Raw genomic sequence first — 16,974 nt, 5'->3', positions numbered from 1 at the left:
AGAGTGGGGACAGAGAATTGCATACATTGGCTGAGTTTTTTCCCCACTCCTTAGCTGGGTTGGAAGAGAGAGGTTTGGGCGTTTGGCTGGAACCTCCTCTTCATACATACTAGGATCAGCAGGGTCAGAAACAACGGCCTGCATATCCTGCACTGCAGCAATAGCTTCTGTCTTGAGGGCAGCGTACAGGTAGCCTTCCACGCTTTGCTAGTTTTCATAAAACAGAAAATATGTTACTTTCTACAATACATCACCACTTTACAACTGAGAGCTAATATATGGCAAGACTGTCAGCAAATAACAATTTGAAGGGTTAGTTCACCTAAAAATGAAAATTCTGTCATCATTTACTCACCCTCATTGCAGTCCAAACCCATAACCCAAACCCTTAAATCTTTGTTCATCATCAAAACACATAAGGATTTCTGTCCCTTAACTGAATTTAATTTTCTGAGAGATTTCCCTTGATTGAAAGTCCAGCTGACCAAAACTATGAAAAAGTTCATAAGAGATTGCACAAGAAAAACTTCTGAGTCTTCTTTTGATCAACACACATACATAGAGCTCATCAAATATGGTAAACAGAAGCTCAAGCTTCCTTGCTTGATGCACAAGATCCCATTAGGTGTGTTCTCGAGCCTCAAGCAAGAACGGTTGTGTATCTGTGATTACCGAACCAAATTTTTATATTTACCAAAGTATTACGGGTTTGGAACAACATGAGGGTGAGTAATTGATTACAGAATTTTCCTTTCTGGGTGAACTATCCCTTTAAATATCAGACTTTCCCCCAATATATTGTATGACTTAACACCTTGAATACAGCGCAAAGAAACATCATTCATTTTCATTTTATTGAAAAGAGCAGCTTGGACCATTTACTAGACTTAAAAGAAGAGGGCAAAACATCAGTCAGAATTGTCTTTTTTAGATAAACTTTTCCTTTAACCCTTTACCTCCTGCAGGCCCTGTGTTCCAATGGTCTTAATCAGAGATTTGCAAATGGCTGCGACTCTCTCCTTCCGGATCTGCACCGCACACTCATATCCGAGAGGAACAAACGCAAGGACAAAGCAGAAGACTTCACAAAGTGTTGCTTTCAACTCCATTACCTTCAGCTGCTCTAGTGCCCCACCAACCACCAGTTTCTCAAGCCTTTCCATTAGCATATTCACATGAACTCTCTCAAACCTGCAGTGAGTGCCTTCCTCGGGCTGGAAAACGCATTGGGAGAGCTTCTGGAATTCCTTGCCAAAGACACTGAGCTCTGACTCCTCAAAAGTAGGCAAGGAGTCCAGGAGATGCAAATAAGCAGAGAAAAATGGCTGTGAATGGTCTTCAGGGAAACCTCCCAGAGTCACAATGCGAGTTAAAAGCACCATGGATGCTGCCTTGAGTTTTGGGCTCCCATGAGACAGCATAAGGCAAGTACAGTCCCATATGATGGCCACTTCCCTTGGGAAGAAAAGGCCTTGCAAAATATCTGTCAGCACTGTTAATGAAGTTTCTAACAACGCCTGAGCTGAGGCATATGAGGACAGATTAAGGATGGTGGGGGTCAGGTAAACGGCAGAATCTCCAGACCTGACGGAGAAACGTTCCACCACCACTGGCCACTGTGGTGATGGTCTGACCATGAGATTCATATGCACTAGATCTTGCATTAAACTTATTAGCTCTGTGGAAAAAAGGCCAAAAAGGACTGAACCCTTGGCTCTGAGAAGATGAAGCAAGGAACAGATGACTGATGAAATCTTCATGTGAAGATCTTCACATTCTGGGCAAGCAGCAATTCGCAAGAGGCGGTTGATGATCCATTTACTGAAATCTGTGAAGGGAGAATTGGAGGCAGACAATCTAAGCTGGATGTATTTGAGCAGAACTTTAGTAGCTAACGTAAACCAAATGAACTTACCAGAGCAGCTGTTCTCCGAGTTTTTGAAGTGATCTGAAAGACACGCTGGGTTTACGAACATTAAAGAAGAGGATTTAATAATGTGCTGCACAAAGTCCAGCAGCATCACACACGCTGGCTCAGAACTGGTCTTCTTACATAACTCCAGAGCAACTGAAATGTGAGAAAGATAAAACGGAGTAAAAATAAACTATATAAGCATGACACTAAACATGGACTAAAAGCAGTAAAATTACACTGGAAAAGAGACTCATTTAAATGAGATTAAAATATTATATTAATTAGCTTTAAAGGGACAGATCAGGGAAAAAACCTCTCATTTCATCATCTTCATGTTGTTCCAAACCTTTATGACTTCCTTTCTTCTGTTTATATTTTGTGAAATGTCAGTATTTTTTGTTCCCGTTTTGCTTACCGCCATTTTTCAAAATATCTTCTTTCGTGTTATGCACAACATCATACAATGATAATAAGTAAATAGAATTTACATTTTTGGGTGAACTTTCTTTTTAATATAACATTGCACCCCAAATTTCATGCTACTATAAACAAAATATTTACACATTTAAACTATGCATTATGTACTCTACCATCTAGTGTATTCATTTTGTGTGTGTGTGTGTTAGCTGTTCGGTGCATAAAACTTAGATCAGCAGCCATTGTAAACAAAGGAAAACACTTATGTGACAAGAACCCAGAACTTCCATCTGGAAGGAATGGCTTATATTTAATTTATGTAATATTCATATTGATACATGTAATATGTTTAATATAATATATATATTTTTCAGCATATAATCAGTTCTAAAGGATTTCACGTTAGTATTTTACTTGTACTGTACACACAGGTGATTGTTCCGTGGCAACAATCACCTAACTAAATTTTATTTATTTAGCATGTTTGAAACAGCATGAGGGTGAGTTAATGATGACAGAATTTGAGATGTTCTGCTAAAAAGACGTAAAAAACACAAAGATACAATGCAGTTTCTTACCGACGTCAACATCTGTCAGTATCCTGTCAATGAACTGACACAGTATCTGACGAGGTTTCTGCACAGCCTGCTTGTACTCAACCGAACTAGCACTGGAAAAGACGTAAGAGGCCTTATCTTTAAATGTTTATGTTGAGGACGCTTTTTTAAGAGAATTTAACAAGAGACCATAATCGTTCTTAGCAGCCATTGTTGTTACCTGGCTAGTTCTTGCAATGCAGGAATCATTGCTGACATCTCTAGTCCTCGCTCCATCTTTACTTTGTAAATGAGCGTTTACTATATACAACAAAAAATGGTTTAGGCCGAGCAGACCTAATAAAACATTTAGCCAAGCATTCAGACTCGCAGTCTGTTCATCCTCTGCTTCCACACGCGTATCACTTTCAAACGTATTTTCGCACTCCGGCGCTTTGTCTACGGCAAGCGAGTCGGGTCAGTTTGTTTGCAGTCGCGAAACGAGTGACGTGAGGTCGTGGTGGCCTATCGGCGCTCTGTTGAAGCTGTGTGGTGAAGGCTATACACAGTCTATGGGTGAAGGACAAGAACAACACAGTCCTACGGGCGCGAGTTAAAGTCAAATATGGGGATTACAAAATTAGCGTATCTAATTCACTTTGACGCGCCAGACTCTATGCGCAACAAAGAGATCGGCGATTATTCTGGTAAGATCAATGCAGTGCTGTTAAAAAAATTTAACAAAACAGCTAATTGGGCATCAAATTATCTATTAATCCGCACGAAAGAAGAGAAGACAGTAAGAAACGCCACTGACAGGCGGAAAATGCATCTGGAAAATAACGTTACTCTTTTTGTTCTTTTTTTATTTGCATAAAACTGCACTGATTGTCATGTATCTGTGATTTAGGGAAGATTATCGCACTGGATACATCTATTGTGGTGAATCAGTTTCGCTCTGCTCTCCCCAGCCATCTGAAGCTAAGGTCAGTATTATTGAGTCATTGAGTTCGTTAAAAAAATACATTAAAATCAGTGTCTTTTCTGTTTTGTAAATATTATGATTTTTTAGGTATAGATGTGCTATCTTATCATATGAACGTGTGATGTTGCAGTCCTCTCACAGGCTTGTTTTACCGCACTCTTACTTTCCTGGAGCATGACATCAAGCCTGTCTTTGTGCTTGATGGCAGGCCACCTAATCAAAAGAGAGCTGTGGTGAGATGTGTACTAATACAATTATTTAGTAATTATATACACTACTGCGCAAAAGTCTTAGGCCACTAGTATTTTCACCAACAAAAATGGTTTTAAGTCAGTTATTTCTATCTTTTGCTGTAGTGTGTCAGTACGAAATATCAGTTTACATTTCTTTTGCCATTAATTGTAATAATCCAGTGAGATTTTTGTATGCACAAGGAGTCTGACAACAGCCAATGCTCCACACAGAGATCTGATCTCACTATCATCCAGAAATAACTGGCTTAAAACCTTTTTTGTTGTTGTTGGTGAAAATACTAATGGCCTAAGACTTTAGCACAGTACTGCACATATAATAATTATGTAATTATTGTGTATTTAATAATATTTCATATATTTTAATTCTTCTAGCTGGAAAAAAGAGCTCAAAGCACAGGCTGGAACAGCTCACAGAGCTCCAACACAGGTGTGTGGAGTTGTATTGTAAATATGTGGCAAAAAAAAAAACAACATTGTGAAATATTATTACAATTTAAAATAACCGTTTTCTATTTAATATATTTTAAAATGTAATTTATTTCTTTGAGGGTAAAGCTTAATTTTCAGCAGCCATTACTCAATCGTCAGTGTCACATGATCCTTCAGTAATCATTCTAATAAGCTCAGGAAACATGACTTATTATTATCATTTGTGCTGCTTAATATTTTTGTGAAAAGTTATACTTTTTCTTAATGAATCTTGAATAGAAAGTTCAAAAGAATAGCATTTATTTGAAGTAGAAATCTTTTGCAACATTATAAATGTTACACACACATTACATTATAAAACACACACCCACTGCTCCGGGTTTGTGTTCACGGTGTGTGTGTGTTCACTGCTGTGTGTGTGCACTTTGGATGGGTTAAATGCAGAGCACTAATTCCAAGTATGGGTCACCATACTTGGCCACATGTCACATGTCACGTCACTAAATGTCTTTACTATCTGTACTGTCATTAAAAGTAGTCTTTTCTTCCAAAATAATATTATAACTGTATCGTATTATTTCACACTGTTTCTGCTAATCATTATTTCTAGTGTGCTTGTGACTATATGACACTTATGTACATTATGATATTTTGCACTTTAGTGTCCAACTTTAAACAAGACTGCCTGCGTCTCTTACAGCTCATGGGTGTGCCATGCATCAAGGTATTTTAATTTAGTTAGCTTTATAAACATAAATTCTGTCTCATATTTTTGTTTTGACTTTCATCGCCGTGAATGTCAGGCTCCAGGTGAAGCAGAGGCGCTGTGTGCCCACCTGGTCAAAAGTGGCACAGTTAATGCTGTAGCCTCAGAGGACATGGACACACTAGCATTTGGAGGGACTGTTCTGCTCCGCCAGCTCAATGCAAAGAGAGACAGGTGAGAAAGTAGTCAAAAATCTTCTGATTGTTCTGATTGTAGATTTTGCAGGAGAACATTGAAAAAGATATGCTTTTAAATAAAAATAATATTTGCTAAAACTTTATCTTACAAGCAGAGCACACCTAAAAATAGTACATGAAAGATGCATGAATACAAAAATAAAATAAATGAACAAATATTATTAAAATATTTATAAATTCAAAAATTTAGTCCATCTACTGTCTGGCTCAAAGGATTTGTCCTCACAAGCTCAGTTTTAATAGTGTATTATAAATTATACGTTGTAATAATACTGTTATGTAATAAAATATTTAATATGAATAATTAATATTTTATTAGTGATATTAATATTTGCTATTATGGTTGTTGTTTTTATCATTTCACCTTTTGTTGTAAGCCTTAATTGAGCTCTCTTAATCAGAATCAAATAATGAGCTTTATTCGCCAAACACACAAGAAATTTGTTGTGGTTTCCAGGAGCTCTGAGTGCATACATGCATACATATATACATAAATAACACGAGAGAAAGTAATGCTGAGTTATGTAATATTGAATATATACATTTACAACAAGGCATTAATAGTAATTTCTACACCTTTTTGGAAAGGCATGTTTCTAACATGTTAAATTGACATAGAGATAAAGGACTTCTTTATTAATGACCTTCTGTTGTGTGTATTAAAATACAGAAATATCTATCATGGTTATGTCCTTAAATGATTTCTCTCATAGTGAGGTCACAGAGTACTCCTTACCAAATCTATTGGAAGCTCTACAGCTAACATATAAACAGGTATTTTCAATGTTTTGCCTTCTTTTCATTGTTTGCTGACCCTTGCTCTTAATTTTTGTAACAAATCTCAGCGCCTGACTGTCAGTAGCTGCTAATATACATATCTAAAATATCTTGATGTAATTGGCATTACTTCTGAGTGTAGTAGTTGTAACTTTATTTTGATTTTGAGAAACGTTAGAATTGCATGGTTATTGTTAAATTAACCCCCCAAAAAATCAAAAGAACAGGAGTTCTAATAATAAAAAGAGTGTTTTGATTTGCTTAATTTTCTTCCTGTGTCTCTTTCCTAGTTTGTTGACCTGTGTATCTTGCTGGGCTGTGACTACTGCGATAAGATTGGGGGTCTTGGGCCGAGTCGAGCACTGAAGCTTATCAAACAACATCATACAATAGAGGGTGTGATGGAACATATCAACAGAAAGGTGCTTGTTCAGAAAGAAATCGTACAAGCCAAAGAAATCATGCACTGCTAAAGTTGGCAATAAACAGGAATTGTGATTGTCTTTTGTTTTCTATTGTGATGTATGTCCGTATGATGTATATCCGAATTTTCCACTTTGATTTCATTGTGACTTTAGAAGGCTCAATAAGGCAACATTCTGATAGTTTTGTCATCACTTATTCACCTTAATGTGCTTTTAAAAACCATATGATTTTCTTTCTTCTGTGGAACACAAAAATAGATGTTCAGAAGAATGTTCTGGTTGCTGTTGTTCATACATCAAAATAAAAGGCGACTTTGGCTGTCAATTCTTCCAGACACACCCAATCCCTCCAAACTGGCAGTACAAGGATGCCCGCAAGCTGTTTTTTGAAACCCCAAAAATTGACGACCCTGTCCTGGCCTGGAGTGAGCCTGATGAAGAGGGCCTGGTGCAGTTCCTGTGCAAAGAGAGGCCTTTGAAGTACATATCTGTGTTCTAGTATTTACTAGTATCTGACATTTTTTGATAAAGAGTGCGATATTAACTGACATGATTTAGTATTATTTGTTTTTTAGTTGTGCATTTAAACTTTCTTTGGGTGTGTGACCTTATTCAATGTTTTAAGGGAAGAAAGGGTGCGGGGACGCATGAAGAAGTTTCGTGAGTCTCTCTTAAAGAGAAGGAAGCAGAGGGAGGTGGATGAGAAAATGGGCCAAACTCGACAGTCACGTATTGAGGATTTTTTCCGTGCAACACGGAGGAGAAAGGTCAGATATCAATAAAGATGTATTGTAAATCGATTGCTTGCTTGAACATTGTAACAAACAATCTTGTCTTCCTTATCTAGGCTGAGTCTGCAGCTGTGGAAGCATCCAGTGGGAAAAAGCGAACAAAAATGAAATAATATGGACCCTTTTGAATCTTGAATCTTAAACCATTGATCAAACCATCATGTGGACCAAAGAGTCAGAAGTATAATGGCATGGATCTTTTTTATTTTGTTCAAATGGCAACATCATGTAAAACCAGTGCCAAGAAAATATATGTTTTAATGTTTTTGTATCATGTACAAACAAAAAAAAACTTTTATGTTCAGGAGCCTGTATTAAATTACAGATTACTTCTTTTTATTTCTAAAAAATATACTGTGTTTCATTGTTGCAGTATTATTGTGGTTTGTATTTAAAGGAATAGTTCAGCCAAACATGAAAATTAGCTGCACATTTCCTCACCCACAGGCCATCCAAGATGTAGATGAGTTTGTTGTCGGAACATATTCGGAGAAATGTAGCATTACATAACATCAGTGGATCCTCTGCAAGTGAATGGGTGCCGTCAGAATGAGAGTTCAAACAGCGGATAAAAGCACCACAATAATCCACAAGTAATCCACAACACTCATTACCATCTTGTGAAGTGAAAAGCTACTTTATAAGTAACGAATCCATCAATAAGGCATTTTAACTTTAAACTATTGCTTCTGGCCAAAATACGAGTCCGTCTTGTATACAAGTCTAATAATAACAACACTTCCTCCAGTTTAATGTGGTTTCACACCTGATGCGTATATAATATAGGGTAGACGGAGTACAGTTGGAACACTTTTTGTCTTTTTCATTACCTCACAACAGCTATTACAAACACAATTTTCATGTGATATTTCTTGTATTTATCAAACTAAGAATTTATGATCAATAATACATATAAATAGTTCATATCTTTTCACTGTTTACAAAGACATTTGTTACAATTGTACCATTGTTGGGTATGGTCGAAACATCTTTAATGCTCTAAAGTAGCCTAACAAACTCATTTCACATGTTAATTTGAGACCATTCTATGAAATAATTTGATTTCAGCTCTTCGTTTTATTTCTGTTCTTCATTATATACGACCGATAATGCTGCTTACTCGCAGAACATTAGAGCTAAATAGCCCACACCGTTCTTCAGTCACTGAACAATTACGATTTTAAGCATTCAAATTAGAAATTGTTCATCTCTAAAATGCTGACCAACTTTAAATTTGCAAAAATATTGAACAATGAAAAAACAGTTCATTGTACAACCATAAAAACAACAAATAACATTCACTCAATAGTCACTGAGTGAGTAGGCTAACTCATTCATTAACTTACTCTTGTGGTGTCAGATGCAGTTTGTGCTTTATATTCGTGTTTATTTGTATCGATACAACCACAAACTACAAAGTACCAAGGAACTATCGTGTATTTCAGTCATGAAACCAGGCTTTTCTGTTCTCCTATAGTTTAATTGTTATTTAAATTACATTTGAGTAGGCCTATCTTGTAAATAACATGGCAATCATTTAGAACCATACAATTACCATCAGGCACTGTGCCATCGCTGTAACAATTTCGTGAGAGTCTCAAGTTTCTGATCCTAATTAATTTTAGGAGTTTTCAACTGTTTTTTGAAAATGTGTCAGTAGAGGCCTTTCTCTCCGGTGCAGTAGGTGGCAGTATTGACATGCACAGCCTATAGCGATCCACATCAGTCCAGAGAAAAACAACGTTATGGTTATTCCTGGCTGTCCTATGTGGAACGATTTTCCGAATCGGCGCTCGAGGGGGTTGGCAACGGCTGGACTGTGACTGGGCAGGAAATGGCAGAAGGAATAAATTTTACATTACAGAAAGCAGGAAAACACCCCACTGGTCTTTGCAACCACTGCAACACACAAGAGACAGTAAAACATATTTTATTAGATTGTAAAAGGTATGAAGAAGAAAGAAGGGAGTTAGAAACACAAGTTGGAAAGCAAAACATGACAGTGGGAAATCTGCTAGGAGAAACAATGTCTAGGGAAGTACATAGTCTCCTAATGAATTATTTGAAAAATACTGGGATAAGTGAAAGAATTTAATAGAAATATATAGGGGGGGGGATATGTATATAAATATTTTTATTTTATTTATTTTTTTTTTTTCCTTCTCTTTTCTTTCAGTACTGCCCACACTCCAGTCCAGTAGGTGGCGGTAAATGCACCTTTAAGTTGGTTTGCCAACCGCCAATAAAATTTAAAGAAGAAGGAACGATTTTCCAGTGCCTGCCGGGCGTGTTTATGCACTAGATTTACCAATAACTCACAGCTCCAGCTGCCCTAGACTCGACAGCTTTATTATTTCGTGATGGCGGCGAGTGCCAAACGAAAACAGGAGGAGAAACACTTGAAGATGCTTCGGGAGATGACCAGCCTGCCTCCCAATAGGAAATGTTTTGATTGCGATCAGCGCGGCCCGACCTACGCCAACATGACAGTGGGCTCGTTTGTGTGCACCACCTGTTCCGGAATACTGTAAGTTTTTAACGAGGCCCCTCATATTCACACAGATGGTGTATGAACTACTTGTTTTTCCCCAAGCGTCTGTACGGACAGACGCCTAACAACACCTCCCATCTGAGAGATCATCTGCAGAATGTGTCCCAGCTGCCTTTCTATCATCATCATCATCATCATAACATCAGCGTTCACAAAAATAACACGAGATTCAGGGCCAGAGCAGCCGAACTTTTCAAATAAGACCGGCTCCTATTCAAATAAGACAGTGCGACGTTGGTGCTACTAGTTGTGAGTGTGTTCATAACGTATTGTATCAACGTGTGACACACTCATGTTTAAACATTACAGCTGCTTATGCGTAGATGATGTTCATAACTGGATGAACTGAAGAAAATGTGAGTGCTTTTGAACTTACAGACAATGCCACATGAACATGTCTGAATGAGATTGTGGTGCTGAGTTTAGGGCCCCTGGCAGAGCACATGGGCTCTTAATTCACTGGCCAGTCAGAAGAGCCAACGCCTATATCTCTGACATTTTGGTGCTGAGATATGACAGGGGACAACATTTACATCCATGGGACTTCGGGGCTCCACACAGGGCCTCAATTTAGGTTCCTAAGACAAAAGAGCCACCATCAGTGTCTTCATGAAATTCTGGTGCAGTGATGAGACTAAATAAGATGGGGGCCCCCAGGGGGCTTTGGGGCTCTAATCAAGGCCTCAATTTTTGTTCCTAAGACAAAAGAGCCACCCTCAGTGTCAGTGTCTTTTTGACATTCTGGTGCAGGGATATGACTAAATATGACAGGGACCCACAAGGGCCTCCAGGGGCCCCAGAGGGCTTTAGGGCTGCACACGGAGCCTCAATTTACAGTCATAAATCAAATAAGTCGTGCCTGATGTAAGTTTCTTCATGATATTCTGGCACTGAGACATGACTAAATGGGACAGGGGCCTCCAGAGACCCCAAACAGAGCCTTAGGGGTCTTAATGGTGCTTAAGTACACCACTCGAATCAAAAGAGCCCACCCTCATGGTTAATTTATACAGCCTTGGCATGTTGATATATTGTTTGTATGGTGTCCTGGCTGGTTGCTGTACTTTGCTTCTTGGTGGCTTGTTACACTTTTCAATGCAAGTGTATAGGATTTTTTTCTCCCATTTTTTGTAAGGAATAATTAATTTATAATTCAAATGCATTTTACATGTTATTATTATATAAAGGTATTTATTTTAGGTATCATTTGTGCCTAAAGTGCAAAGAGAGTTTGTCTAGAAGAAGAAGAAATATAAGCACCACTAATAATAATGTACGACTGGTACAAGTAGGGCTCTCCAAGTTTAGTATTGTCTCTGCACTGACCAATCTGTGATGTTTATGTCATTTGATTTGTACCCCAGACGAGGCCTCAACCCTCCACACAGAGTGAAGTCTATCTCCATGACAACTTTCACCCAACAGGAAATCGAGTTCTTACAAAAACACAGCAATGAGGTACTGCATGCTTTAAAACATAGGGCACATTACGATATGCACACATACTGAAGTTCCTTTGAGTAGTCGCTCTCTCTTTTTTCTTTTTTTTGTGCTCAGGTCTGCAAACACATCTGGCTGGGGTTGTATGATGACAAGAGCTCCGTGGTCCCAGATTTCCGTGAACCTCAGAAAGTCAAAGAGTTTCTTCAGGAGAAATATGAGAAGAAAAGATGGTAAGGAGTCTTTGGTCAGATCCATTCTCCCTTTGTGCTGTTTGTTTCTGTGTAGCATGTTGTGTTTTGCTTTGTAAGCAAACGTTTTGCTTTCTGTGGAATCAGGAACTTGCACTTAATTACTAAACAGTTGGGAGAAAATCCGATGTGTGTCAATATATTGTTTTAAAGTGACAGACTGGCGCTTGGGCCATCAAAATGCAAATCTGCTCTTAATCTGAGTCATAAGTCGCGCCTGATGTAAGTTTCTTCATGATATTCTGGCACTGAGACATGACTAAATGGGACAGGGGCCTCCAGAGACCCCAAACAGAGCCTTAGGGGTCTTAATGGTGCTTAAGTACACCACTCGAATCAAAAGAGCCCACCCTCATGGTTAATTTATACAGCCTTGGCATGTTGATATATTGTTTGTATGGTGTCCTGGCTGGTTGCTGTACTTTGCTTCTTGGTGGCTTGTTACACTTTTCAATGCAAGTGTATAGGATTTTTTTCTCCCATTTTTTGTAAGGAATAATTAATTTATAATTCAAATGCATTTTACATGTTATTATTATATAAAGGTATTTATTTTAGGTATCATTTGTGCCTAAAGTGCAAAGAGAGTTTGTCTAGAAGAAGAAGAAATATAAGCACCACTAATAATAATGTACGACTGGTACAAGTAGGGCTCTCCAAGTTTAGTATTGTCTCTGCACTGACCAATCTGTGATGTTTATGTCATTTGATTTGTACCCCAGACGAGGCCTCAACCCTCCACACAGAGTGAAGTCTATCTCCATGACAACTTTCACCCAACAGGAAATCGAGTTCTTACAAAAACACAGCAATGAGGTACTGCATGCTTTAAAACATAGGGCACATTACGATATGCACACATACTGAAGTTCCTTTGAGTAGTCGCTCTCTCTTTTTTCTTTTTTTTGTGCTCAGGTCTGCAAACACATCTGGCTGGGGTTGTATGATGACAAGAGCTCCCAGATTTCCGTGAACCTCAGAAAGTCAAAGAGTTTCTTCAGGAGAAATATGAGAAGAAAAGATGGTAAGGAGTCTTTGGTCAGATCCATTCTCCCTTTTTGCTGTTTGTTTCTGTGTAGCATGTTGTGTTTTGCTTTGTAAGCAAACGTTTTGCTTTCTGTGGAATCAGGAACTTGCACTTAATTACTAAACAGTTGGGAGAAAATCCGATGTGTGTCAATATATTGTTTTAAAGTGACAGACTGGCGCTTGGGCCATCAAAATGCAAATCTGCTCTTAATCTGAATAACGTTATAGCTTTAATAAGCATTAATCTATCAATACATGCAATGAAAACTTTCGTTTCCATATAACTATAAACTATGATAAAAGTTCATCAGCATGCATTGAATAATCCCATGTTGTTGTAAAAAAAAAAATATATATATATATATATATTGCACAATGTTCTTGTTTTTGTATTTTTTTTTACAATTAAATGCAAGACATCCCCAAACTTTTGAACGGTAGTGTATGACTTTGTGTAAATTATGTTGTAGAACAAAGCTCTTCAAGTCATGTTAACCATGCATGCATAGACCTTATTTTACTCATAAATCAAAAACCTCTATTCTAAAAACTCGTTAGAAAATCCCCAGGGAGCCCATTGCAAATTAGCCTTCCAGGTTGCCCTACAATTTGACAGCTCTGTTATTGTGCCGCCATCATTTGCAGGTATGTTCCCCCAGAACAAGCCAAGGTGATTTTATGTGTGTGTCCATTCAAGGAATGAGCAGATGAAACATGCTACTCCTCCTCTGGTCTCGTTTTATTTATTTTAGCCTCATTTGGCACTGGCTCCATGAGCATGCCAGCTGGCTTTGGGAACACAACCAGTTACTGCCTGCCAACCAGTTTTAGTGGGACCTTCCAGCAGCAATTCCCTGGCCAAGGTCCCTTTCCCCCACCTGCAGCCTACCACCAACAGCCCAATGGTATGTGAGACTAGTTTTTTTTTTTTTTTTGAGTGCGAGGTGGCCCAAACCCCCAGTGGCTTATGCCTTTCTTTTATGCATACTCTTATAAGTTATGAGAAAGGCTGTGTTTGTATTGTATTAAGCATCAACTCCTTTTGCTTTTTGTGCTTTGGTGTGAGTTTTGGTGTTGCATGTGTTGGAGTAGCAGGTTCAGTGCTTTAGCATTAAGATCAGTTTTTAATGTCTGTCAGTCTAATGCACTAGCACCATGTCCGTTCTTCTTCTATGGTCCTCCTCAGGGGGGTTTCCAGCCTACGGACAGGCCAAGCCTATGGGCAACTATGGGCAGGTGGTCACAGGACCTGGCATCTCCAGCAACCCATTCATGGTAAGCAAACCAATGGCTGTGAAGTAAATGCAAAGTCTGAAAATATTCTTTATTCATTTCTTCAAAACAGTGGTTCTCAACCGTTTAGACTCGAAGGCCCATAATGCAGCAAAGGCTTCCCAATATAAAGTAATGTTATTTGTGCTGTGATTATGACAAAGCTGCTTGTTTTCCAACTTTTTTGCTAACATAACTGGGAGTTGATGTGTTTGAGAAATTAAGAATCTTTAAAAAAAAAAAAAAACTATAGTTACTGAGGAGGGGAAATGTAAAGAAAAGAAATATGATTTCAGTTTACATCTTGATTGAATGCTGTTTAGCATTTTAATTAAGTTAGAATATTTCAATGTATTATGATTAATATCAATATACTGTACACAGAGTGCACACATTCTCACCAACAACTGGACACATTGCTCCCAATGATTGTTTATTAGGCCATTAATATATTAGGTCCGTTTTTAAATTTGGCCTTGCATATGCAACATTGTAACAGTGTTGTCTAAAAAAGTAACTGCAAAGTAAACAATCTACAGGTCTGAAAACACTTTAATCTTCACTGCACATTTTTGGATGTCATTTTGTTGCCTCTGTTTTAAGTGAATTACCGTTTGTATTGCTGAAAACATTATGCTGATGATACATGGGGCAACTTTTTGGCCAATATTGCCGTCAATGGGCAACCAGATGAGACACAGGGCCCACAACCGATCTAAAGTATCCAGATAGACATTTGTTCCCCATTCTCAATGGGAAAGTGCCCAAGCAGCATTGCTCAAAAACAGTTACCCGGCAAAATTGCTCAAAAAGTTGCCCCTGGGATGCTCTGAAGTCTGAAGGTGCATTCAGTAGTAGTAGTGATTCTAGCTAGCATCATAATCTTTGTTTTTCTTGTATTTTAAGTACAGATATCGAATCGTGTTAGACGCTGCACTGCCATCTCTTGATCGTCTTGAGTTTTATGTAAATGACACTGATACTAGGGAGTTTTATAGTGCAGTCTACACAATAATTAATACTCTCACTTGACGAGCAAAAGAGAAGCATCTGTGGTATGTATTTTAACACTTTTTGCACATAATGTATGGCACTACAAACTAAACATGTTCACCATATTTGTTTTTTAATTTGTCCTGCAATTTGCACATTGTTTGAGGGACAACATTTGGCAGGATGTAGAATGTTATTGTTTAAATGCAGAAAATAAAATGTTGCTTTTTTTTATTCAGTTAATCGAAGACATAAAACAGATAAGCTAATCAACACATTAAAATCATTAGTGGCAGCCCTATAACAATTAAAATAATTATAGAAAACCATCATGAGTACAACAAAGTTTTACGCATTAAGAAATAAATAGTGTTTTTGTGAAGTGTGATTTGAATGGTTTGGTGAACACCATTCAGATGACACTTAACAAAAACACAATTTATTTATTAATGTTTGAAACATTTTAAATTGGCACTAAACTGCTGAATGCACCTTTAATGTGTTAATGGCAGTCTGACTCTTTCCTGATATTAGGCTGCATTAAAGATTCTTAGAATTCTGATCCTGGCCAAGTAGAATTAACTTAATATAATTGAATATTACCTTTGAAAAGTAATGGTACTTCTAATGTGCTCCTAAATTGCCAACATGTTTTTGCTGGAGGGCAGAAATGATGAATTACACCTTCAGAACAATGTTTCTTTATCAACTCTGATGGATACATTGTCTTGTCTTGTCGACTTCTCTTCAGGGCGGAGGCCCAGCGGGACCGTACCCCACAGGAGGTTCCTCCACAAACCCCTTTCTTTAAAGCGCTTTTTACGGCATATCTCAGCAGCATCATGCACACGTTCCACATCACCAATGCTCTAAAACATTGTCTTCAAGAATCTGAAAGTATTCCGATTTTGTATTTACTGCACTGAGTCTTCGACATTTCTAGAGAAAGAGCTGTGGATACGCAGGTGACGGTCCTCCCCACCCATCTGTGTATTCTGGACAAAACTCCACGATTGTCCCGCCTCATTTATGCCTTCAACTCAATAAGTAATGGTTTATGCCTAGAAAGTAAGCTCCTTGTGCATATCAGCATTTGTAATCCTTTTAAAAACATGTTATTCACAAAGAGAAACTGTGACAGAACAGCAGAACACAATGGTGTCTAGGGATGCTGTGATTAGCTGTACAAACAACTTCAGTTTGTCCTTAGCACCAGCTCTAGCAGAAACGTTTCATTCTGTTGAGGCGAAAACACATAGACGCCACTAATCACCTCAAGGAGGTAAGAAAACATGGTTTAGATTAAAACCTGACACCTATTGTAAGGGCAGAGGAGTTCAGCACAAGTGGCTGTGTAGATAAAGCAGGTGTCTACAGCACAAAAGGACTGAATAGATGTAAGTGGAAGAGTTCACTTTTCTATGATTTCCCCTTTGGGTTCTCTATAGCTGCACCTTGGGAAATTGGCAGGTGTGACCTGCGGTGTTCTCCGTTGATGGATTTTTGACCACATCAAAAGTTACCATTACAGGTATACAAGTTAATGTGTACATATATAAATATATGTATAAAATATTAAATGATTTTTAACTACCGTGTTACATGCATCTGTGTGTTTTTTTTACTTCATTGAAGACTGAAGTAATGGCTGCTGAAAACTCGGCTTTGCCAAACAGGAATAAATTACATTTTAAAATACATTTAAAAAGAAAATGGAAATTTTAAATTGTAATGATATTTCACAATATTACTGTTTTTATTTTTATTAAAGCTGCAGTCCGTTACTTTTTTTGGTTAAAAATGATCCGAAATCAATATTTGAGCAAGTACATAACCAGCCAGTGTTCAAAACTATCGCCTTACTTTAGCCCAATTCACAACGGTTAGTTTATAGTAATGTTTTCTAATTTGAGTGGTACGGGTAGGTTTTCGCGGGAAATTCGAGC

General features: G+C 37.9%; 4 protein-coding genes across 4 annotated transcripts in view; 3 read left to right on the top strand and 1 right to left on the bottom strand.

Moving 5' to 3' along the window:
* Window positions 1-3,297, bottom strand: part of LOC107677746 (serine/threonine-protein kinase ATR-like) — a 34,360-nt gene extending 31,063 nt beyond the window's left edge. The window contains exons 1-5 of the mRNA XM_016472767.1: window positions 3,110-3,297; window positions 2,911-3,002; window positions 1,916-2,068; window positions 957-1,828; window positions 26-207 (exon numbers count right to left, since the gene is read on the bottom strand). Coding sequence (XP_016328253.1) covers window positions 26-207; window positions 957-1,828; window positions 1,916-2,068; window positions 2,911-3,002; window positions 3,110-3,165 — 1,355 coding nt within the window. The 5' untranslated portion in view covers window positions 3,166-3,297. The remainder of the gene's footprint in view (window positions 1-25; window positions 208-956; window positions 1,829-1,915; window positions 2,069-2,910; window positions 3,003-3,109) is intronic.
* A 117-nt stretch (window positions 3,298-3,414) lies between these two features.
* Window positions 3,415-7,792, top strand: LOC107677938 (probable flap endonuclease 1 homolog). The gene is made up of 11 exons (XM_016473016.1): window positions 3,415-3,575; window positions 3,779-3,854; window positions 3,984-4,086; window positions 4,480-4,534; window positions 5,199-5,260; window positions 5,340-5,476; window positions 6,213-6,273; window positions 6,567-6,698; window positions 7,036-7,181; window positions 7,327-7,468; window positions 7,549-7,792. Exons 1-11 carry the CDS (start codon window positions 3,494-3,496, stop codon window positions 7,603-7,605), a joined length of 1,053 nt encoding a protein of 350 aa, XP_016328502.1. The 5' UTR covers window positions 3,415-3,493; the 3' UTR covers window positions 7,606-7,792.
* Window positions 7,793-9,760: 1,968 nt separating this feature from the next.
* On the top strand, window positions 9,761-16,275 carry LOC107677905 (arf-GAP domain and FG repeat-containing protein 1-like). Its single transcript, XM_016472975.1, has 9 exons — window positions 9,761-10,019; window positions 11,408-11,501; window positions 11,601-11,716; window positions 11,772-11,789; window positions 12,457-12,550; window positions 12,650-12,758; window positions 13,468-13,668; window positions 13,950-14,038; window positions 15,780-16,275. The coding sequence occupies exons 1-9, from the start codon at window positions 9,853-9,855 to the stop codon at window positions 15,837-15,839; spliced, it is 948 nt and encodes a 315-aa protein (XP_016328461.1). The 5' UTR covers window positions 9,761-9,852; the 3' UTR covers window positions 15,840-16,275.
* Window positions 12,391-13,448, top strand: LOC107677735 (arf-GAP domain and FG repeat-containing protein 1-like). The gene is made up of 3 exons (XM_016472759.1): window positions 12,391-12,550; window positions 12,650-12,758; window positions 13,409-13,448. Exons 1-3 carry the CDS (start codon window positions 12,428-12,430, stop codon window positions 13,435-13,437), a joined length of 261 nt encoding a protein of 86 aa, XP_016328245.1. The 5' UTR covers window positions 12,391-12,427; the 3' UTR covers window positions 13,438-13,448.
* Window positions 16,276-16,974: the final 699 nt, after the last annotated feature.

The sequence above is a fragment of the Sinocyclocheilus anshuiensis genome, unplaced genomic scaffold (assembly GCF_001515605.1).
Source record: "Sinocyclocheilus anshuiensis isolate Anshui unplaced genomic scaffold, SAMN03320099.WGS_v1.1 scaffold1299, whole genome shotgun sequence".
Taxonomy (NCBI): Eukaryota; Metazoa; Chordata; class Actinopteri; order Cypriniformes; family Cyprinidae; genus Sinocyclocheilus; species Sinocyclocheilus anshuiensis.
The sequence above is the reverse complement of the archived record's forward strand: the minus strand, read 5'-3'. Positions and strand labels throughout refer to the sequence as shown.